General features: G+C 47.5%; 1 protein-coding gene across 12 annotated transcripts in view; it reads left to right on the top strand.

Annotated features, from left to right (window-relative positions):
* LOC120368798 overlaps nucleotides 1-24,772 on the top strand; it is a 49,931-nt gene that overhangs the window by 24,534 nt on the left and 625 nt on the right. For 8 of the 12 annotated variants that reach the window (XR_005582790.1, XR_005582798.1, XR_005582789.1 and 5 more), the window contains 2 exons: nucleotides 2,352-2,498; nucleotides 5,728-6,042. Coding sequence is in view for 1 of the 12 variants with exons in the window: in XM_039481348.1 (XP_039337282.1) it covers nucleotides 2,352-2,437 (86 nt within the window). In the remaining 11 variants the exon portion in view is untranslated. Of the gene's footprint in view, nucleotides 1-259; nucleotides 701-2,351; nucleotides 2,499-5,727; nucleotides 6,043-11,951; nucleotides 12,009-24,710; nucleotides 24,771-24,772 lie in introns of those variants that run through there. The other 4 variants (XR_005582792.1, XR_005582791.1, XR_005582793.1 and 1 more) reach the window with 4 other exon arrangements.

Genomic DNA, 24,772 nt, shown 5'->3' with positions numbered 1-24,772 from the left:
TTACCTGCCATGGCAGGTCTGCTTCAGATAAAGGGAGACAGTGGGACTCCTATCTGCCCCCGGCACTGGGGATGTGAAAGGTCTGTTGTCCCCATCTGCTGATTCCAGGGTGCTGATAGCCAGACACACTCTTTGCCCTCTTCTGACAGCTATTCCACTCTGGGGACAATGCCTGCAGGCAACTTGGCACCTTGACAAAGCCTCTTCTGCAAGAGCCCCCTGCTCTGCTTCCTTCATACGTAACAGGCAATTGCTCCTCCGGACTGAGGACACCACCAAGAACTCCTTGCTCCCCATTCATGCCACCACTTTGTCTTGCACAGACCTGATCCTACGTGAGCAGGGGGGCCTAGAAATTTGGCAGCATTGGTAGCTGTGGCAAGTTCCCCCAATCCATGTCCTAGAGGTGGTTGAAATATGGAGTGTGGGCTTCAGGCAGGAGTGGGAATTTCATGCAAACTTTGTTGATTTTTTTCTCATTTTTGAGAGAAAGTTTGAAATTTTGATAAATTTTAATTAAAAAAAAAGAATCAAGATTTTAAAAATGTCATCCAGTTCTACCTTGGCTTCAGAGACTCTGCCACCTAAAGCCTCACGGGTATTCAGCACCGTCCTTCAGGAGGGACCCTACTCACTCACATATAGGAAGACAACAATGAACAAACCTTTTCCCCAGCTTCCAGCAGTGCTCAGGTGCAAGGTAATGCAGTTCAATAGACGTCTCAGCATTCAATACTTCAGATAACACTATCATCAGCAAGAAACAGAGAGGCTTAGTGACAGGACACTAATACAAACATACTGCAAGGCCAAAAGCTTGGCAAGATAGAAACTCCATTTGCCAGTGCCAGTGACTTGGTGGAATTTAACTAAATGGATACAGATGACCCAGAAAACAACTTGGATGACCCAGAATAGGGGCTGCAAAAAAACAAACAAAAAACGCCACGCAACCTTTACTCATCGTGCATTAGCAAGATCTATAAATCATGAACTTCCAAGACCTCCAAATGGGGGAGTGGAGCAGTAAATACTAGGATCCCAGTATATGAAGTGCATTGGGAATCTATAGAATAAAAAGCATTATAAGATAATCATTTGTACTGCAGTAGGCCCTAAAGGCCCCAATTGAGACATGCTAGGCACTGGACATACACCTAGTAAGAGACTAAGTTCTTTGGGGCAGGCACGCTCTAACAAATGCAACAGACAAGGAAATAGATCAGGGGTTTGAGCATTGGCCTGTTAAACCCAGGGTTGTGAGTTTGCTCCCTGAGGAGACCACTTAGGGATCTGGGCAGGGGCGGCTCCAGGCCCCAGCATGCCAAGTGCGTGCTTGGGGTGGCAAGCCGTGGGGGGTGCTCTGCTGGCGCTGCAAGGGCGTGCCTGCAGGAGGTCCACCGAAGCCGCGGGACCAGCGGACCCTCCGAAGCCAGCCTGCCTGCCATGCTTGGGGCGGCAAAATGTCTAGAGCCGCTCCTGGATCTCTGGGGCAAAATCAGTACTTGGTCCTGCTAGTGAAGGCAGGGGGCTGGACTTGATAACCCTTTAGGGTTCCTTCCAGTTCTATGAGATAGGAAATATGTCCCACAGAATGGGAACAGAGGCACAGAAGGATTAAGTGGCATTCCAAGACATGCAGGTTGCTTTGTGGCAGAACCAATAATTGTATGCAGATCTTCCCAGGCCAATGATTCACCACAGCTAATGGATAAATTTTATTTTGCTTTTTATTGCTACCGTCAAACAAGTTGGACAGGCCTTCACCAAAAACCATGGTGGCCATTTAAAAAAATTAACCCAACGAACATGAATTGTATGTTCCTTGTCAGGCTTTATGACTTCAGTGAATCATAGGTAGCGTGCCCCTGGAAAGAGAACAGGTTAAGAACTTGAGGCAGGATTTAGACAGCTCTAAGAATATAGCATGTGACATCATTCTCCTGATTCCTGCCAGGAACACGAGAAGCTCTTGCGATGTGACCCAGGCTTGCCGGGGTCAGCTGACTTGGGCTTGTGGGGCTCAGACTACATGGCTATCAAACTGCAGTGTAAATGTTCAGGCCCAAGCCCAGGCCCATGGGCGTTTTATTGCAGTGTAGACATAACTTTATACGCACACTAATCTATGGAAACAATTTGGAGCCATATAATTTCTCTGAACAGTAATCTAAATTTATTGTCAATAAGAAAAAAACGTATCAAGAAATATAAGAAAGAAAGCAGAGAAATAAATAAATGTCTAAATCTAAAACAGTTTATATGGGCCCTATTACTGAGCATCTCCCAGCCTTTAACATATGTGTTCTCACCACCACCCCTGTGATATAGGGATTATCCTTATTTTACAGATGGAAAACTGAGGGAGAGAGCGAGTCCAAGTGATTTCCTGATGGTCACAGAAGTCTGTGGCAGAACAGAACTGAACCAAAGCTAGACTAGTACCCCAACCACTGGCCCAGCTTTCCTGGAAAGTCACAAGAATCCCAGTATGTCAGGTCAGTACAAGTTGTCTTCAAGCTCCGAAGTATTGTCTTCAGTCTTTGGGGAGGGCATGGGTTGTGACACAAAAACCTTTTAACCACATACGTTTTCTCCCACTCACCCCCAAGGCAGTAAGTGTGCAGTTATGTACCTATCACATTTCCCAAATCTAGATTGTTACTTTGTATTCAATTAAAATATATATTTAAATGATCTAAGACACAGATAAAACTATAAAAAGCTGCAACATTTGGAAGGAAGAGGAAGCTGCAGAAAGGTAACAGTGAGCCCCAAGATAGAGCAAGAGGTTTTTGTGAGCGGTGTAGCATGGGGTGACGGGGCAGAGATGCCTGTAAGTGGCCTTTCTGTTTAGGAAAAGGGGACTTTGCAGTGATTAACGAGGCATGTCTGAGGCCTATCCAGCAGCTATGAGAGTAATGTAACTATTAGCCAGAGCCATCTGAACTGCTAAACAGCTTTCACTGCCTGAACTAGCTTGACCTGTGGTGAATCAGCATGAACTGATAAACACCAGGAGGGAGAGCCCTCAACCAAAGGTTTGCAGGAAACAAATACAGACTGATTAAAAAGAGATAATGACTGAAAATAGAGAACAGACTTTAGTGAACTAAACACAACGGTCACATGATTAATAAGAGCTGTCTAAATCAGTCACCTAGTTATAAAGTTATATAAATTAAGCTGAGTGGAATCAGACAGTTTTCTGTTTTATACGTATATTGATTTATAAAGGCAGGCAGTCACTCTGCAGGGGCCCATCCTCCACTCTGGATGCTCTTAAATCTGTTGTCCCAATCTAATATAAATGTAATTGTAGCTTATAACCCCATGATGTTCCCAATAGAACTCTGAAAAAATGATACAAATTACTCCTTTCCACCATCCCCAAACAGTCTTCTCCTCAAATTCCTGCTAGAAAAACTGGGCCTTGCAGCATGTCTTGAAAGTTAAAGAAAGGCTCTGGGGGGGTCCAAATCCCAGGGCTAATGGGGCCTCAGAGATGCCAGCCACGCTGTCCCATAGAATCACAGAAATGCAAGGCTGGAAGGGCCGTGGAGGGGTCTTCAAGTCCAGCGCTGTGCACTGAGGCAGGCCAGGTGACCTGTCAGGGATGGTCTAGGTGTTTGTCTAACTCATTCTTAAAATACTCTGGGGATGGGGATTCCACAACCTCCCTCAGAAGCCAATTCCAGATCTTAACTATCCTTGTAGTTACAAAGATTTTCCTAATACCTGAACTAAATCGCCCTTGCTGCATATTTAGCCCATTATTTCTTGTCCTACCTTCAGTGGACGTAGGAACAATTGGTGCCTGTCCTCTTTATAACAGCCCTTAACATATTTGAAGACAGTTGTCAGATCCCCAGTTAGTCTCCAAAGCTATATGTAAGTGGGGGAATGGTCCCGCTATTGTGGGGAACTTTCCTGGCTTCTTTACCCCAGTGAAGTGGGCTAGCGAAAGGATCCGAGTCCTCACTCCCACTTCTTTTACCCAGAGGCCTCCCGGCCCTTGAGGACTCCCCTTCCACTCTCCTGTCTGGCAGAGTCCTCGTAACCCCAACAAGGCTGGGCCCAGGATTCCTGGGGGGCTCAACCCCCAACCCTGCTGTGGTCACCCAGGACAGGGGCTAGGGTGTCCCCACTCCGGGGTACTCTCTCTGCACTGGGCACCTCCCTGACCCACTGATCATTTCATACAATTTAAAGCAAATACAAGTTGTTTAATTAACAATTAATTTTTAAAAAAGAATAAGGAAAAATGGGAAAGGTTAAAGGAAAACACATCACCCCGCTCTGTGGCAGGGAACATCACAAACAGTGTCTCTGGGATGTCAGGGCTGTTCACAGTCTGTTCCTTGTAGGTCCCAGGCCTCCTTCTCAGGCCCTGGCTGTGCTGCAGGGATGCTGCGGGTTGGACACTTGCTCTGGCGGTGGTCACAGGCTCTCAGGCTCTAGGTGGCAGGACCCTTCTTCCGCGCGTTGCCTCCACCCTGTCAGGGTTACGATCCCCCTCCAGGTCCGGCCTGCAGAGCCTCTTAGCTGAGGCGTCTCACTGTGCTGGGCCCACTGCTCTCCCCAGCTGCTCACCATACCCGGCTCCGGACTGCTCCAGCTCCAGCTCCACACTGCCTCAGCACAGCTGCTGCTGCTGCTCTGCCGTCAGCTCCCTGGGTTTCTTCTCTGGCTCTGGTTGCTGCAGCTCTGCTCCCAGGGCAGGTCTGCTTTGCAGGCTGCTTCTGTGACTCTGCTCCCAGCTCTGACCTGCTTCCTGGGCTGTTTGTCTGGCCCCTTTGACTCTGGTTGCTGCGGATCTGCTTCCAGCAGCTCAGCTTGGGCCCCTGCTCTCTCCTTAGCTCGGCCCCACTCCATCTGACTCAGGCAATTCTGGCTCACACGGCGGATGGGACCCCCCTGGCCTCCTGACTCCCTGATTAGCCTGCCTTCCCTGTCAATCAGACTGATCTGGAGCATTGGCCTCTCCGCATTGTTCCTGGGGGCTGTTAGTCTCAGGCCCCTGATTTCCCACCGACCCTTCCTCATTTAGTGCTGGGAGCTAGCCAACCAAAACACCCCCGTTGAATGTTAGTAAGGGGGCGACAGTCCCCTTACATATACATGCCCAGTTTTCCTAACCTGTCCTCACAGGTCAGGTTTCAAAAGCGTTTTTGCAGCACTTCTCTGGACTCTCTCATTCATGCAGAGTACTGAAGTACTGGGTGCCACATTTTAAGAAGGATGTGGACAAATCAGAAAGTTTTTCAGCTCAAGAGCCTCCACTGATCTCAACTAGGAAGTGTGGCTCCCAGATAACTAGGCCTTAAACCATCCAGGGCTTTGATGAGCAAAACCAGCACCTTGATTTCCATTTAGCCCAGATTCTGAAGCACTGGTGTAATATCCTTTTGGGGCTGGTTTGGAAAGGGAATACATAAAGGAATAAAGACAGGAAAGGCAAACACAGTAAATATACAAATAAAGGTTCACAGGAGTTCATTCCTAGCTTGATAATGTCAGGTAACCTTTGCTTCTCAGGAGTTAATCTTGTTTATCTCAATGAACTGAGAACTGCTATTTGCCATTTGCCTGTGCCCCTTTTTTGCACTGTATTCTGGATTCTGAAACACAAAATAAATTCTGTGCCAGAACCCAGAATATAACCTCTGGGTTCTAACAACAACTGTTTTCCTGGTGGTTTGTCTCTCTGCCTTCTTTTCTTTTCAGCATGGAGAAAGATGTTTGGAAATGGGAAGCTGCCACCAGGCCCTGTCACTCTTCCCATCCTAGGGAACCTGCTGCACCTGACTACTAAGAACTTGCCCCCAAAGTATAGAGAAGATAAGCCGTAAGAGTCCTTCTTAGTTATTTTGTCGTAGGTGGGCATAAAATTGAGTCTGATGCAAGTAGAACTGAGACATTTCCAGTGTTCGCACAGTGGCAATCCCGGATAGTCCAGCTCATCGTATTTCAGGCTTTAAAAAAAACAAAACGGTTTTCACAAACATCCTTCATCTTGACTAAATAAACTGTTAATGCTAATATAATATTTGTATTACAAAAACAAATGAGGAGTCCGGTGGCACCTTAAAGACTAACAGATTATTTTGGGCATAAGCTTTCATGGGTAAAAAACCCACGTCTTCAGATGCATAGAGTGAAAATTACAGATACAGGCATAAATATACTGGCACATGAAGAGAAGGGAGTTACTAACATGGCTACCCCCTGATATTTTATATTTTATTCATGTTTAGCCCAGAATACACCCTCTTAGCTTTGCTCCAGAGTCTAAGACCTTATCTACACACAAAGTTACACTGATTTACCTAGAAGTGGACTTTTCTTTTTAAACTGATTTAAGCTGGTGGAAAACCTGGAAGATAGAGCTCTATGGAGGGCCTGGGCCCAATTCCCTGTTGTATTCAAGCTGCTTTACACCCCCCGGAGTAGCATCAAGGGGGCCATAAAGGCAGCATGAACCCTTTGCATTGCCACAAGGCTGTTAAGCACCCTTAGTAGTGAGTCAGGCACCTAATGTCTGTGTGCACCCAGCAGTCCTCAGTAAAGGATCCCTTTTGTGTTTATTAGCCATCAACAGGTTTAGGCTTGAAATTAGATGAAAGTTTCTAGCCATCAGAGGAGTGAAGTTCTGGAACAGCCTCCCAAGGGGACCAGTGGGGGCAAAAAAACCCCTAACTGGCTTCAAGACTGAGCTTGATAAGTTTATGGAGGAGATGGTACGATTGGACTGCTACAGTGGCATGTAGCCAATCTGTGACTGCTAGCAGCAAATATCTCCAATGGGAGGACTCTGAAGTATTACAGAGAATTCTTTCCCGGCTGGTGAGTCTTGCCTACATGCTTAGGGTTTAACTGATCATCATATTTGGGGTCAGGAAGGAATTTTCCCCTGGTGAGATTGGCAGAGACCCTGGGTTTTTTTTGCCTTCATCTGCAGTGTGGGGCACAGGTCACTTGCAGGTTTAAACTAGTGTAAATGGTGGATTCTCTGTAACTTGAAGTCTTTAAACCATGATGTGAGGCCTTCAGTAACTCAGCCAGAGGCCAGGGGTCTATTACAGAATTAGGTGGGTGAGGTTCTGTGGTCTGCGATGTGCAGGAGGTCAAACTAGATGATCATAATGGTCCCTTCTGGCCTTAAAGTCTATGGCCTGGTCTACACTAAGGGGGGGGGGGGGTCGAACTAAGGTACGCGACTTCAGCTACGCAAATAGCGTAGCTGAAGTCGAAGTACCTTAGTTCGGGCTACTCACCCGTCCAGACGCCGCGGGAACGAAGTCCACGGCTCCCCCGTTGACTCCGCCACCGCCTTTCGTGGTGGTGGAGTTCTGGAGTCGACGGGAGCGCGTCCGGAGTTCGAATTATCGCGTCTAGATTAGATGCGATAGTTTGAACTCCGAGAAGTCGAACACCGCCCGTCGACCCGGCAGGTAAGTGTAGACCTACCCTATGAGTCTTATTACACTTGAGCCTTGTCTTTTCTTCACAGCAAGGAACACTGCACTTCCTAGCTCCTACATCAATAACAATAGTAACAGTTCTGCCAACCCTAGTGGGTCCTCAGCAACACCTATACGAATTCCTTCTTCTTCTAGTTGTGCCTTGTGCAACCCCAGTGCTGTCCATGGAAAAGCACAAGTCACTCCATGTAGCTCAGTAGACAAATCTTGTTCATAATGTTATTTGGAACAGACTGTCACTTAGGGTACATCTACACTACAGACCCTACAACTGCAGCTAAGTTGCTGTAGCAGAGACCCTGGGTATGTCTTAATTGCTTTGTAAACCTGGGTCTGTGGGACCCAGACATGTGGACCTGGTGTTTCTACACCCACACTTGAGTGTCCACATTAGTAAACCTGGGCTTCCACCACTAGGCTCAGGGTCTCTCAGCCATGCTAACATGTCCCTACTGAGCTCCGCAGACCTTACGACTCAGGACTTATGGCTTGACCTGTGTCAGCAACTCCAGTCAGAGTAACTGAGAACCTTCTGGTGTTCAGTCCTTTTGCAAATCAGGTCTCTTATTTATGTGCCTGAATGGTGCACCAGTACTGGGGCTCCCCTACTACAAGCTGAAATCACTAAAAGAGCTAAATTTACTGAGCTGAGTGCTGTGTTAACTAGTGGGGGAGCCTGAAGATATATCACTAAGCGGCTGGCAGAGCAGAGCAGTTTGCAGGATGGTTGGAGCGGCCCACAGAACAGTGAGTGGAGCGGAGCTGAGCAGGTTGTGGGATGGCTGGAGAAGCCCACGGAAGAGCAAGCGGAGCAGAGCGGTTTGCGGGTAAGGCTGGAGGAGCAGAGCGGCTGGTGGAGTGGAGCCATTCATGGTGAAGGCTGCAGCAGAACTCCACGGAGAGGCAGGGCAGTCAGCCTCGGACCGTGTAAGGTGCCCCTTAACACCCTGTGTGCCCCTCCATTGCCACCCAGGCTGGGGGGGTAAAACTCTGCAGATAAACTTTTGAACTCTGGGGTGGCACTGACCAGGGACAGAGACTTTTGGGTTGTTGGACTTTGGGGTGATTGGACTTAAGACCCTAAGGGGAAAAGGACACTGCCAAAACTTACTTGGTGGGTCTTTTGCTCATGGTTTATGTTATGAATCCTGTTTGTGGTGTTTCCCCAATATGATGCCACATTGTTTCCCTCCTTTATTAAAAGGATTTTGCTACACTCAGACTCTGTGCTTGCGAGAGGGGAAGTATTGCCTCCTAGATGCATTCGGGGTGGGGGTGGTATGTAATTGTCCCAGGTCACTGGGTGGGGGCTTGAGCCGGTTTTGTATTGCGTCATTGAAACGGAACCCCTGGATACTGAACCCGGCCCTTGTTGCTGCCAACTCAGAAGGGCAGAAGGGTTACACTTGGACAGAGAGAGGAGCTATTGTGGGGTGCAGAACCACTTCAAACTGGCTGGTTGGTTGATTTTTTTTGGGAGATCTGAAATTGTTTTGGGTGCATGTCAGACTTTTTTTGGAGGGCTACTGGAGATATATTTCTGGATTCTAGATATATCTAATTGCTAGCCCCAGCCCCATCATTTATTCTAAAAGCAGCAAAGAGTCCTGTGGCACCTTATAGACTAACAGACGTATTGTAGCATGAGCTTTCGTGGGTGAATACCCACTTCATCGGATGCATGAGACAAAGTGGGTATTCACCCTCGAAAGCTCATGCTCCAATACATCTGTTAGGGCTTGGCTACACTTACAAGTTGCAGCGCTGGGAGTTACAGCGCTGGTCATGCAGCTGTGTAGGGCCAGCGCTGGAGTGTGGCCACACTGACAGCTACCAGCGCTGCAGTGTGGCCACACTTGCAGCACTTTCCAGCACTGTATTGAGAGGTGCATTGTGGGCAGCTATCCCACAGAGCACCTCATCCCATTTTGGCGCTGAGTATTGTGGGAAGGGGAAGGAAGTGTGTGGGTCATTCCGCTTCCTGTGCCAATGCCCCGTGGTGCATCGCTTCACATCCCAGCATTCAGTCTTTCCGGCAACATTTGGCGCCATTGTGAGTGTCTTTCTGTTTTACTCTCTGTGTGTGAATCGCGATTTCTGTGGGAAATGGAGCCCAAGCTGCTGAGGACTGTGCTGATGAGTGTCGCCAGCACAACACGTTTGGCAGTCGAGCTATTCCTTCAGCTCAAAGGGACAGTGAGGAGTCCGACGATGATATCGATATGGATTTGCCTTCCGCGTGTGACACTACAGTGCTTGTGGCATTCACGGAAATGCTCAGCACCGTTGAACGCCGCTTTTGGGCTCGGGAAACAAGCACTGACTGGTGGGATCACATCGTCATGGAAGTCTGGGATGACGAGCAGTGGCTACAGAACTTTCGTATGAGAAAAGCCACTTTCATGTGTGCTGAGCTCGCCCCCACTCTGCGGCGCAAGGACACAAGATTGAGAGCTGCCCTGACGGTGGAAAAGCGGGTGGCTATTGCAATCTGGAAGCTGGCAACTCCAGACAGCTACCGGTCGGTCGGGAACCAGTTTGGAGTGGGAAAGTCAACCGTTGGAATCGTGTTGATGCAAGTTTGCAAGGCAATTAATCGCATCCTGCTAAGAAAGACCGTGACTCTGGGGAACATGCAGGACATTGTGGATGGCTTTGCACAAATGGGTTTCCCTAACTGTGGAGGGGCGCTAGATGGGACGCATATTCCTATTCTGCCCCCCCCCCCCACCTGGCATCAGAGTACGTTAATCATAAGGGGTATTTCTCTATGGTTCTCCAGGCGCTTGTGGATCACCGTGGGCGTTTCATTGACATTTACACAGGCTGGCCTGGAAAGGTGCATGATGTACGCATCTTTCGGAACAGTGGCCTGTTCAGGAAGATGCAGGCAGGGCCTTTTTTCCCAGACAGGAAGATCACAGTAGGGGACGTCGAAATGCCCATTGTGATCCTTGGAGACCCCGCTTACCCGTTACTGCCTTGGCTCATGAAACCCTATACAGGGAAGCTTGACAGGAGCAAGGACTGGTTCAACTACAGGCTGAGCCGGTGCCAAATGACTGTGGAGTGTGCTTTTGGCCGTTTAAAAGTGCGCTGGAGATCCTTGTATGGGAAGCTAGACTTGGGGGAAAGCAGCATCCCCGCGGTTATATCCGCTTGCTGTACCCTCCATAATATTTGTGAAGGGAAGGGTGAAACATTCAGTCAGGCATGGACCACCAAGGTTCAAGTCCTGGAGGCTGAATATGCACAGCCAGAGAGCAGGGCTAATAGAGAGACCCAGCACAGGGCTTCAAGGATTAGGGATGCCTTGAGGGAAGAATTTGAGGCTGAAAGCCAACAGTAATGTTTGCTGCCTTGCATGGGAGTGAAGTGGAGTTTTTACACTGTTATTCTATTATCCCTAAAATGATTTGCAGTGCCTGTTTCTTTACTGGGCTAAGGTATCTTTCACTATCTACTATAATAAAGACTGTTTTTAAAGCCAAGAATTGTTTTATTGAAAAGAAAAAAAACTTCCTTGACAAACAGACAGACACACACAAAATTTCATGAACACAAGAGGGCAGGGGTGTGGGTTGGTGAACTGCACAGTCACAAGTTTGCATATGTCCTGTCTGGAGTGCTGTGCAATGAATCCTGCACTTCAGGGTGCATAAACTGCATGGTGATGGGGGTTGAGTGCAGAGGGTAAGGGTTGTAGTTATCAGGGCTGGTTGGTGAACGTACAGGTGTTGGAGGCAGCTGGTGGTGGTAAGAACCTGGATGCTGGGGAAGGGGGGTTTGAGCTGACATTGGGGCACAAGGCAAAAAGCTTTGGGATGGGGGGGGAGGGGGAGTAGCACGGTAGTGCTCTGCTTGCATGGCAACAAGTGATTCGATAGAGTCCGCTTGGCGCGACAGGATGCTTAGCAGCTGCTCTGTGCTTTTCCTCTTGGCCACTGCATTTCTCTTGCGGATCCTGCTTTCCTTTTCTCTCCACTCCTGCAAGTTTTTACTCTCTCTAGCAGAGTGAGCAATAACAGTTTTTAGCATGTATTCCTTGCTCTTTCGTGGATTTTTCCTCAAATTCTGCAGTTTCTGTGCTGTAGTACATCTGGTCAGTCCAGCAGTCAAGGTCACTTTAGAAAGGCAGAAATGACAACATTTAACAGGGTAGCATTGTTTTCATTATCTCATCCAGACAATAATTCCCACACACTGAAGGAGTTCTTAGTCCTCACTTTAGCATTCTTTTACCACATTCATAACACAACAGAAGACACGAAATGGTGAGTGAGGGGTGCTGCATAGAGGGAGAAGTGGGGCTTGAGCGATAAAGGGGTGCTGGTTGCTTCGGGGAAGTGCACCGAACAGCTGCAGTGATAGAGGGGTTGAGTGAAGATGCAGCTGCAGGGGTGATCTTCACTATCTCCCTATCTGTATCACTATCTTCACTAAAGAGTCTCCCAACATTTTTCACAGGAGTTACTCCTGGAAGATATCTCCCTGCTGCGGGTCACTAGGGAAGAGCGGGAGGCTCTTCTACAGCAATGTGGATTCCGCCCTGGACCCTATGCAGCTTGCCTGTGTTCAGCAATGGTCCCCCCACCCCTCACGGCACAGTGGCGCGGACGCGTTAGCCTGACTGGGACAAGGACCACTGTGGCTCTGCCTATAAACCTGCGCAGGCATATTGCCCACGCTCTGGCTGAAACTTTTGAGGAGATTACTGCAGCCGATTATCGCGACATGATAGACCACATCAATGGGCTATTCCACATCTAGGCTGGCATGCATGCAGCCCTAACCCCCCTTCCTCTCCAGAAACATTTCCACCCAGAAAATAAAAGCCGCTTACCGGTAACCCGCTGCTCTGCTTGTCCTTCTGCAACTGCTGGCTGCTGCGATTGGGTACTTTCATCCTGGCTTGAGAAGAGCTCCTGGCTGCATGCCTCCTGGGAGTCTGGGGTGTCTTCCCCCATCCCAGTAGCTTCACTCACGTTTTCCTCCCTCCCCCGCCGCCTCCGCCTCCGCCTCCACCTCCTCCTCCTCCTGTCCACCACCCTGCTCAGAAGTGTCCATCGTGGTCCTGGGATTGGCAGTGGGGTCACCCCCAAGTATCTCATCCATCTCCCTGTAAAAACGGCAGGTCGTGGGGGCAGCTCCAGATCGGCGATTGCGCTCGCGGGCTTTGTAATAGGCACTCCGCAGCTCTTTAACTTTAACCCTGAATTGTAGTGCGTCCCGATCATGGCCCCTATCCAGCATGGACCTTGATACCTGCTCAAAGATATCGTAATTCCTACGGCTGGAGCGCAGCTGGGACTGCACAGCTTCCTCCCCCCAAACACTAATGAGGTCCTGCAATTCGCCAGTGCTCCATGCTGGGGCTCGTTTGCTGTGTGGAGGCATGGTCACCTGTAAAGATTAACTGATTGCACTCCACACACACCTGGCTGCAGCAAACAGGAAGGATGATGAGCAGAGTGGCTGAACAGGAATTCTGGGATAACTCCTTATTCCCTGGAGGACAATTAAAGCGCTGGTGAGTGTCCACACCTGATGAGCAGCGCTGGATCACCAGCGCTGCATTCCTTATACCCCAACCCGAATGAGTTTTCAGCCAGCGCTGCAACCAGGGACTTGCAGCACTGGTTGTGCCCTGCAAGTGTGGACGGGGTGTAATTGCAGCGCTGGAAAGCCTCCACCAGCGCTGCAACTTGTAAGTGTAGCCAAGCCCTTAGTCTATAAGGTGCCACAGGACTCTTTGCTGCTTTTACAGATCCTGACTAACACGCCTACCCCTCTGATACTTGACAGTTATTCTAAGTATATGCTGCCGAAAATACCCACAATTCCTTCTCATGGTCCTCACTAGACTAATCAGAACCCACAATGAACAAAGGGTTATTTTTAATATTATTTCACTTGGGGCCCTCAGGTTCTTAAAGGTCTTTAGCAAATACAGCAGAACCTCAAAGTTACAAACATCTTGGGAATGGAGGTTGCTGGTAACTCTGAAACGTTCGTAACTCTGAACAGAACTTTATGGTTGTTCTTTCCTTTTATTTGGCAGTTTACATTTAACACAGCACTGTACTGTAGTTGCTTCTTTGGGGGGGTGGGGGGGTGGAGGGTCTCTGCTGCTGCCTGATTACATTGGAACTTTTGGTTCCAAATGAGGTGTGTGGTCAGTTCATAATGCTGGTGTTCGAAACTCTGAGGTTCTACTCTATGGGAACATGATGTCCTTTTCATAGAGAGTCATTTATCTGACCAAGGTGTTTCCCTGCCGACTGTTTATAAAAATAAAATACTCAGAACATCTTAAATGCAAAACTCGAATGCAATAGGTCTCAGCAGGAGACTGACCACTCTACCTTCCAAAAGTTTGCCACCAGATGGCATTGCTATCATCTACTTTAATGAGATCATGTCCCAGGCAGGAACCAGCAGATATCCTCCCACATCTTAATCCTTCTCAGTAACTTGACATCATCCCACACTATCTTTGTTAGCAGTGTTGTCACTGTGTTGGTCCCAGGATATTAGAGACACAAGGCGGGTGAGGTAAATAAATAATAGAAGGTAAAAGATAATGAGACAGTAAACGATATTACCTCACCTACCTTGTCTCTACTTTTTTATATGTCACAGGTTGGGCGCTGTAACTAATAGAATAAAAACCAAAGTTATTTTTTTCATGTACATCACCTCGCGATGATTTATACTGCTCCACAAAACACTTAGCTCAGAGTTAGTTTAATCAGAGGCATTCTTTATCAATGCAACTGGTAAAAATCAAGGAACTTACCAGTTGCAACATTCACATCCACACCCAGAAAAATTCAAATACTTTAACTCCCAAGAAACAGAACAACAGAATAGGATCATGCAACAGGCATGCAGTATTGTATATAAAACCGAAAGGAAGACACTGTTCTTGCCCCAAGGAATTTACAATACAATGGCCAGGCCCCTTGGCCTCATTCATGTGAACAGTGACAGTGGCTCTACTCCAGTGAATAAGCTGCACAGACCATAGCTCTAAAAGGACAGACCACACAAAACAGGTACCAAAAATTGCGGCCTGTGCCCACACCCACAGGTCGAACAATAACCACCTTTTTCAAGGGAAGCCCGGCCTGCTAATTCCCTGCAATATTTTGCAGCAACAACTTCAGCACGATATGTAAACTAAACTGTTCACAGTCATTCTCCAATTCTCACCTGTTTTTTTAAAAAAAGATGGCGACACTGAGCAGTGCTCCAAAGCCCTGCAGAAATGCTCATGTAACCGCCAGATTTAGGTGGGTTTGAACAAGTTGCCATGCCATGGCGCCCCTGAGTGAACACAGGGCAGTCCTGCAACCCAGGTCTATTTCCCCTTCAAGGAGCTCCTGAGATAAACTCCACACAGGCTTTTTTCCTCTGTTAATGCCCTTCTCCCAGGGTCTAATTTAGTGGCAGAAAACAAAAAACTCAGTCGCCGGGCTTCTCATCTCTCCCCAGTCTGCTCTCTGCAGGAATTCCCTGCAGTCTCAGCCCCAGGAATCTCTGCTGGAGCCTACTCACTATTAGTAGCCTCTGACCCCCTCAACAACCACCCACCCCTTCCTGCTGCTCTTTGTAGGGGACTCAGGGGACCCCTGCTCAGGTGTGCTTCCTTAGTAATCAGGGTTCACTGGCCGCAGGCCTCTAGCCCGCAAGGGGCAAGCCAGCCCGTCGAAGTGGGCTACATATTGCTGAGAAAATAAGACTTTTTTTTTGCTCATCGGGTTAAATTCCTGTAGGTTTAAACAGGGCTGGCTCTAGGCACCAGTGGCCCAAACATGTGCTTGGAGCGGCACTTCTCAAGGGGCGGCATTCCAGTCTTTGGGGCGACATCTTTGCTTCAGCAGCGGCAAAAAAACCAAGAGCCGGACCTGGGTTTAAAGCCAACAATCACAAGGCTGTCCCATGCATTTCCGCAGAACAGCCAGCTGGTGTTTTATGTTGATGACTTGGTGAGAAGCACATTAGACTTATTCCTCATGGGAATGGGAGACAACCAGCCCCACCCTGAAATATGGACTCCTGATCCTCCTGAAATACCCAGGGACTGAAGGTTAACACACACACACATACACACGCAGTCTGGCACACACACCTAATTGTGAGTGTTGTGGAGATGTGGGTATTGCATAGTGCAAGGGATCATCTCCAGAGCAGTGTTCAAGGGGAAGGGATGTGTGTGCTTGTGCAAGAGAAGCTTGCAGTGGCACTACCTGAGCTGCTCTTGTTCTGTAGATAACAGGTACCTTCACATTGTAGGTCTGGCAGATGGGCACCTTCACTTCAAATCTTTGGATTTAATCAGCTTGTAGGTGTCAGGGTCATGAAAGGGTCTGAATCAAAGCTCTGCCGATGCTGGAGGCTATTTAAATTGCAGCAAATTCTCACCTCATGGGCTTCCTTCAATCTCAAATTGATGTTTGGCTTTGAGGAAGGTGCTTTACGACTCTCTTGCTTTGCAGTTTATGTGCACGGCAATGACATCACATTGTGCTCTATTCTGTAATATAACCAGTGTGACAAAGTCCCTCTTCTACCTTGGGGGTCCTGCGCTTCTTGGCGGATTTGCTCACCTCAGTGATCTTCCTCTCTGGTGGAACCCACAGTCTGGATCAACTCCTCCTGTGTCTGATCAGGAGTTGGGAGGTTTGGGGGGAACCTGGGCCCACCCTCTACTCCGGGTTCCAGCCCAGGGCCCTGTGGAATGCAGCTGTCTATAGTGCCTCTTATAACAGCTGCATGACAGCTACAATTCCCTGGGCTACTTCCCCATGGCCTCCTCCAAACACCTTCTTTATCCTCACCACAGGTCCTTCCTCCTAGTGTCTGATAATGCTTGATTGTATGATAATTCCTCAATCCTCCAGCAGCACACCCTCTCAGTCTCAGCTCCTTGTGCCTCTTGCTCCCAGCTCCTCTCACACACTTCTCTCCTCTGGCTCCTCCTGCTTGACTGGAGTGAGCTCCCCTTTTTATACCAGGTGCCCTGATTAGCCTGCCCTGATTGGCTGCAGGTGCTCCAATCAATGTAGCTCTCTCCGGTGCCTTCTAGAAAGTTCTTAATTGGCCCCAGGTGCCCTGATTAGCCTGCCCTGATTGGCTGCAGGTGCTCCAATCAATGTAGCTCTCTCCGGTGCCTTCTAGAAAGTTCTTAATTGGCCCCAGGTGCCTTAATTACCCTGGAGCAACTGCCATTTTGGTTCCCATGGTACTAGGGATTTGCTTAGCCTGGGGCTAACATACCTGTTCCTGAGTACTTTCCTGTAGCCATCCAGCCTTGCTCCATCACACCAGGCATGAGTCATTTCACTGCCCCGTAATTGCATTATTGGCACTTTGTTCTAGGTATCATAGATAGTTGCTTCTATAACATAAAATTAGCCAGGTTTGTACTATTGCCTGTCTTAATCTGCCTAAGCAGATATTTTGCAGACAAAGTGGCAAAAATGTGGGCAATTTGCTTGGAAGCATGTTTTTTTACAAATTGTCTTAAATATCATTCATTTAATGACAGAGAAAATTCATTAAGAGGTTGACCGTGTGATTGGCCAAATGCAAATTCCCTGCATAGCAAAGCAAAGCCAAATACCTTGCATGGACACCATGGTACATGAGATTGAGGTTCATCTCTGTTGCCCCCCTGAACATTCCACGTGCTGCAGTGAGAAACACCCAGTTCAGACAATACGTTATCCCCAAGGTCAGCTCTTCTTATTCTGGTAGTACCTAGGCACCTGTCATGGGTCAGGGCCCCATTGTGCTAGGTGCTGTACAATCATATAACAAAGAGAAGCAGCTGGCTGAGAAGGATTTACAATCTGAATGTCTACACTAGAGAGTCAATGTGGGCATAGCTATACTAGCAGAGTTCCTGATGGAGACACAGCGTATACTGACTGAAGGAATTCTTCTGCCACCAGAGTTGTATCTACACTGCACGAGATTAGCTAAACCAGCATAGTTGCATCTGCACAGGAAGTTTCGCCGACATCACTGTGCCAACTAGGTGTCGGAGAAAAACTCAGTTCTCGCTTTTTGTTTGGGTGCAGCAAAATCAAATACTTTATTATTTCTCCAGTAATTACAATGGAGGGAGAGAGTGCCATAGGACACAGGGTCGCCCCAGTCCTGGACAGGTCTCTCAACTGGTAAACAATTACAGCAAGCCTTTATACCTTTGTTACAGACAATTTCTAGCAATAATACAGACGGTAAAAAGCAACAAATACATTTTGTTTATACATAAGCCTTTCTGCTATCTTATTTGTCTCACTACTAGAAAAAGACGCCAGCCTGCATATTTGCAAAGTCGTAATAACTTTTTACACAGTTCGTTCGTCTGTCCCACACTATCTTTGCTTCTACAAGTCTCACGTCATTAGGGTTACAGCTAGGCTAACTCTTGCTAACTGACTGACATGCATTAAAATCCCCTTCAAATCCTTATTAATTCTTTCCCTGCTTCCACATAGGGCATGTGATTTTTTCACATCTGGCCGACATAGCTATACCAGCAAAATTTTATAGCGTAGACAAGTCTCAATCTCACTGGGTGGGAAGGGGACCCCCCCCACACACTCACACACAGCAGCCCAGCCACGGCAGGTAGCATGGGAGGGCAGGGGGACTCCCCCACAGCAGCCCAGCCATGGTGGGTGGCAAAGGACCCTGCAACAGCCCAGCCATGGCTGGGCGGGGACAGAGGGACCCCCCCCCCCACAGCAGCCCAGTCATGGCATGTGGCAGGAGCTCCCCACCAATAGCCCAGCCATGGTGGGCAGTGGGGGAGGGCAGAGAGATCCCCCCGCAATAACCCAGCCACAGCTAGTGATCCCATCCAGCAGCCCAGCCATGGCAGGTGGCAGGGGGACCCCCTGCAGCAGCTCTGTCACAGTGGGTGGTGGGGGAGGGCAGGGGCACCCCACAGCAGCCTAGCTGCTGGACCCTCCTCCCTCCCCATTCTGTCAAGGATATTTTTAGTGAAAATCACGGACAGGTCATGGACTTCTGTGAATTTTTGTTGATTGCCCATGACCTGTCCATGATTTTTATTAAAAATATTTGAGCTTTAGTTATCAGTGGTTCACATTCAAACTGGAAGGGCATATCCAGTGGGGTCCAATTCTGTTCAATATCTTCATCAATGATTTAGATAATGGCATAGAGAGTACTTATAAAGTTTGCTGATGATGCCAAGCTGGGAGGGGTTGCGAGTGCTTTGGAGGATAGGATTATAATTCAAAATGACCCGGTGTGACGCAGTAGGGAGTGGGGCAGATTGACCTGGCAATGTTGTTTAGTTTTACTGGAACTGTCTGCATGGGGGATGGGAGAGCAGGGGATGACTTTAGGTAAGGGACAATACCTGAGCCTGTAACCTGAGCCAGAAGGAGGTGTAGTAAGAGGAGGCCCTAAGATATAAACCTTGGTATCAGAGGCCCGATATGAGGCCTGAGGCCTGAACTAAAGTAATGGTCAAGACTTTGCTAACATAAAGCAAAGTTAAGCTGTGAGCCAGAGGCAGGCCCTGCTCACAGAAGCTGGCAAGGAAAGGGCTGATGCTGCAAGAAGATACGTACCTAAAAGGTAATGAACACTAGATATCAGAACATTCACATACTTGCACATTCCACACAGATAACAAAGAACAGGCTGGCCCATCCCAATGACAGGGGCAAAAGGGTAAAATGATGGATAGAGTTGTTTTGATCGAACCAACATGTACAAGGTGAGAGGCGGCACCTTACTACGTAGAGAGGTTGAACCTTGCTGTGTAGAGGGGTTGCACCTCAATACGTCAGGTGTGATGTGTAACTTGTTTGCATCTGTGTATAAGAATGCATCCCTGGGAGGGTGGCTTTGTCCGGCCAAGGGAGCAGTGGAAAGTCCCGCCACTGACTGAGCCGGGTCCATTGCCAAGAGGCACTCTGTCGTAGTATGCCCGGTAGACTAAGTAATCTACGGGGACCCTGCAAGGGTGTCCAAGATCACAATAAACCTATTCGACGTGCCTTCGTACCTTACTAGACTCTGTGGTTATTGGGGGTTCTCTTAGGGTCTGCTGTGTCAGCTATCTGCGCAGAGCTGGGGCAGCACACAGAGGGAACACACACACGCAGCCGAGTAATATCAACATTGAAGAAAGCAGAGCACCATACCAGTAGCACTCTGACAACACACTTCTGGCAACAGGAGGGTGGGGCCAGGTGACACCTTGGCCTGGGAAACTGGACAAAGGGAGAGGAGGAGCCGGGGGGAGGGGAGTGAGTCAGCTGGAGGGGGTTTTGTTTTCAGTTTAAGCTGGCTGGGAAGAAGCAAGGAACTCCACGTCTATGGTCTAAGCTCCCTGCCCCAGAGGTACCTGGCTGAGTGGTCCTGGCTGTACCTTCAAGCCCTGCTTGGGACCGTGTTCCTGTCATCTAATAAAACTTCTGCTTTACTGGGTGGCTGAGAGTCACAGTGAATCACAGGAAGCTGGGGGTGCAGGGCCTGGTCTCCCCCACACTCCATGACACCTGGACAAACTGGTGAAATGGTCTGAAGCAAACATGATGAAATTCAATAAGGACAAATGCAAAGTACTCCACTTAGGAAGGAACAATCTGCATACATACAAAATGGGAAATGACTGCCTAGGAAAGAGTACAGTGGAAAAGGATGTGGGGATCATAGTGGATCACAAGCTAAATATGAGCCAACAGTGTAACAGTGCAAAAAAAGCAAACAACATTCTGGGATGTATTAGCAGGAGTGTCGTAAGCAAGACACGAGAAGTAATTCTTCTGCTCTACGCTGCGCTGATTAGGCCGCAACTGGAGTTTTGTGTCCAGTTCTGGGCGCCACATTTCAGGAAAGTTGTGGACAAACTGAAGTAAGTCCAGAGATGGGCCAGAGAAGAGCAACAACAATGATTAAAGGTCTAGAAAACATGACTTATGAGGAAAGATTGAAAAAAATTGGGTTTGTTTAGCCTGGAGAAGAGAAGACTAAGGGGGGACATGATAATAGTTTTCAAGTACATGAAAGGTTGTTACAAGGAGGAGGGAGAAAAATTGTTCTCTTTAACCTCTGAGGATAGGACAAGAAGCAATGGGGTCCTGCAAAGGTAAGTTGCTCAGGTTTTGGCTTCAGCCCCAGATGGCAGGACTTCAGATTTCTGCCCTGGGTCCCAGCGAGTCTAACACTGGCCCTGCTTGGTGGCCACCTTGATGCCTGCTCATGGCCCCCTAGAGGGCCACGGACCTCTGTTTGAGAACCACTAACCTATCAGAAAATAGCCTGTGCATACAGAAATAGATAGAGAGATGTTTTTTATTTAGACGGTTATATTTAGTTAAGTATAGTTAGTAGTAAGTTATAGTGTGTGTATTTGAATCTTTTTTTTTTTTAGTATATATATTCTTCATATATTTAATGTGTAAGCAGGGTCTGAATGAATTCTTCCCTGACAGCGAGCTGGAAGGGGGAGAGACTTAAGGAGCAAACTGTATTTACATGACCATATCTAGTCTGCTCAGATATTCAGTAGATAGAGTGGCGTTGTTCAAAGTAATCAACTTTGGCTGGCATTGGTTTACAAATTACTTTGGTACTGAATGCAATGGAAGTAAAATGCTGTTACAAATGTTATTATTGTATGAATAAAGGGGAGCAGAATTGTGCTTAACCTGTCCCAAATGAGTGGGTCACCCTCAGCTGAAAGAACCTCGTTAAGCCAAGGGTTCAAGTAAAAGGGTGGGGATAGGTGCCCCAGCCAGCAAATGTGGACTCTCCCCAAGGGTCTGTGGTCTAGGTTTAACTTGTTTCTCCTCATTGTTCAAAGACAGAGCTAAATAGGCTTCATTTAGGAGCCACTTTGTTATTTTAAAAACAGCAAAGAGTCTTGTGGCATCTTATAGACTAACAGACATATTGGAGCATGAGCTTTCATGGGTGAATACCCACTTTGTCAGAGGCATGTTATTTTAAATGCTCAATTAGAGCTGAAATCAGCTGCAGTGGGACTATGTATCTGCCCAGCCTGCTAAGAGCTAAAAATCATGAACAGACTGACCTGCAAAGGTCACAGCCAAGATGAAAGTGACAGACAGGTCAGTGGGAGCAGCAGGCAGCCAGCAGGAGCAGCAAGCCAGCAGAGTGACAAGCTGGCAGCCAGGGCAAACACTCAGATAGCAGAGCAAGCAAGGTGGCTTCTTCCCTGGGTGGGAGGTGAACTCACAGAGATGTACCTCTGAACCCTGGGTCCTCACTGACCAAGGACAACCCACTGTGAGTGGGGTCTGGTGAGGGAGCAGAAATGGGTACAGTAAAGGAACTTTTGGTTGTAGGATTCAAGAACATGAGGCAGAAGGCACTGCTCCACACACTCTGGGGTGAGTGTCCTGCTTACAGTTTTATGTTTATGAATCCTGCTTGTGACACTTTCCCTAATTAATGTTGGGTGACTTCTCTCCTTTCATTAAAAGTTTCTTTTCTACACCCAGACTCTGTGCTTATGAGTAGGGAAGTATTGCCTCTCAGAGGCACCCAGGAATGATGTGTAATTTTTCTAGGTTACTGGGTGGGGACTCAAACCAATTTTGTGTTGTATTGTTGAAAAGAAACCCCTAGATATTGAACTTGGCCCTGGTTACTGCTGGCTCCACCTGGCAGAAGGATTAAAACATTATTCTAAGTAGGTGGAATTCAGTTCTCTTTGTTCCGGTTTAAAAAGAATCCCTGTTATATTATTCTTTTTTACAACCAGTTCTACTATCTTGCCTATCATTAAACAACCTTTTATCACAGTGTAACCCCCTCCTCCCAGTTCTCGCCTGCTGAGTAAATTATACCACCTCTGTGATGGACCATTACTAAATCTTGGTCAGTGGTCTGGGGATAGGGTGCCCCTTGGATGTATTTCAAACTATAATGAGAAACCTACTCAGAGGTCAGTTTACACAAGGTGGGGGTGTTGGTGTCAGCACCCCCTGTACTGGGAGGAGCAGGCACAAGCTAAGGGGCATGAGCTGTTGAGTGGGGGCAGCAGGGGCTCTTGGGGAGAGAATGAGGGGTTAATTGAGGCAGGAGGGGCTCTTGGGAAAGCAGAAGTTGAAATGTGGAGTTAGGCTTGGGCCAGGGACTGAATTTAGAGAGTTGAGGTGCTGGAGGGGGCAGGCCCAGGCTATAGGGGTTGATTGGGGTGGCTAACAGGAAGCAGAACAATAGGGGAGACTCCCCCAGACCCCACTCACCTCCAGGCTTCCCTGGGCCAGTTTTAGGGCAGGTGAACAAAGTGGTTGCCCTGGGCACCAATTTATGGGGGTGGCAGCATCATACCTCTGTGCTGTTCATCTGTTTTCCCCCCCAACTACCACAGCTGCTCTGAGTAGGGTTACCAGACATCCCGATTTCATTGGGACTGTCCTGATATTAGTCCACACCCTCTGTGTGTATGTAAGAGGGGTTCTTTCCTTGCATTAATCTTGTCAAAAGGGGTCCACTTTATGAATCATCTCCCTCCAAGGTGCTCTGTTCAGTGCCATATCCTCTATTACACCACATGCTAACATGTCTTCCTTTAGGACATCCCATTACTTCTTCTTGGGTCAGCTTCCTCTCTTTTCCCTTCAATCGTGATCTCTTGGACTGTCTTACCCACATAGTTGTCAGGACAAACCCATCTGAGCCTGAACTCTCTCATTTTTTCATTCATAGATGTTACTTTGAGCATGTCTAACATACATATTCCTCAGGTGGTCTTTCTCACTTAGACCACTCGTCCAGCTCAACATTTACATTTCGGGGAAATGGATCTTTTGCTCATGTTTTGTCTTTGTTGCCCAACACTCACTGCCGTACAGTAAAAGTCGATGAACCAGTTTTATAGACCTTCTCTTTTAATCTTACTGGTAACTTCCAATTGCATATGATGCCCCTTATCTCTCTCCATTTGAGTTCTATATGTCATAAAACTGGGTTAAATAGTGACATTAAATAAATACTAGCAGCTGAAAGTCTGTGCTGTCGCACAGGTATAATTTCTAATGTCAAGTGTGCAAAAAAGCCAAAAAAGTCTGAGAACTTAAAAACTGCACTGTATCAGGCTGCACATCCAAATGATGACTGAAAGTAGAGATACTCTAATCATCAAGAGCTCTCAGCCATGCTTGTAGCTGTTTCCTTCACTTCACACTGACTCTACAGACATTCTTGGATTGGATGTGATGTTTGGGGTTATTGTGTATGCTGGTTGTGCTGCTGTGTTGATTTGTGTGTGGTTGTGTTGTGTTGGGAGAGCTGTGTGGATTTTCACAGGGGGCATCTGGGCCTATGGGTGTGGCAGCTGGTCCATGTAATCCACCCTCTATGCAGTCTTCCTCATACAACCAATGAATTTGTTGCATGCAAGTTAGCTGTAGAATAAAGTTGGCGACTGGTTGAGTTTCTCTGGACATCACAATGGTCTAGGACTCTTGGCAGGGCCTAAATACGTGCCTTACTGTACCTGTGGGAGTAATTCATCAATTCAAAATGGCTGAGAACTTAAAAACTGGATAGTAACAAACTACAAAACCTAATGATTATTCCACTGGGTGATATTCTGAACAAAAGGAGCTCAGCCATGCTTGTAATCACTTCCCTCCCTTCCCACTGACTCAGCAGACATTTTAGGTTTCAGAGTGACACACAGAATGACATTCTTGGAATCTTATTTTATAGAAAGAATCTGTATGAAAAGTAAAAGATTAATCCTACTGAATTTATCTGAATCTGCCTGGGTAAAGTGGGGAGTGGGAATGCCAGTTCAGTCCCCTGCCACATAAACTCTCCCCACCAAAGCAGAAGGTCATTGTCGCAATTCACTATCATTGGCTGAACAGACCTAAAATGCTGGACATTGTTACTAGCTCCTTGTGAACAGAGCAGCCTTTACAGCTGTCAAGGAAGCTTTCACGTTTGTCAGCTACACCACAAATGAACTGAAAACAAACCCAGCTTATGTTGAGAATAGATTCACTCCTGAGCCCATTTGAGAACACTGCAGGATTATTGTACATGCCATACTGTTATTTAACTGTACAGTTAAATAACAGTACAGTTATTTTATGGTATAACACTTAATTTTGTTAAATCCTATTTACTTAAAAAGTTGACTAATTTTTCTGCATTTCATGGCAATTAGTTAATTTCTGTCACTGTATTAAGGAGTTCAAGATCACAGACAATCAAATTAATCACCTCAGGAAATGGAGGTGACTTTTCAAGGT

The sequence above is a fragment of the Mauremys reevesii genome, linkage group 7 (genome assembly GCF_016161935.1).
Source record: "Mauremys reevesii isolate NIE-2019 linkage group 7, ASM1616193v1, whole genome shotgun sequence".
In the NCBI taxonomy this organism is placed as follows: Eukaryota; Metazoa; Chordata; order Testudines; family Geoemydidae; genus Mauremys; species Mauremys reevesii.
The sequence above is the reverse complement of the archived record's forward strand: the minus strand, read 5'-3'. Positions and strand labels throughout refer to the sequence as shown.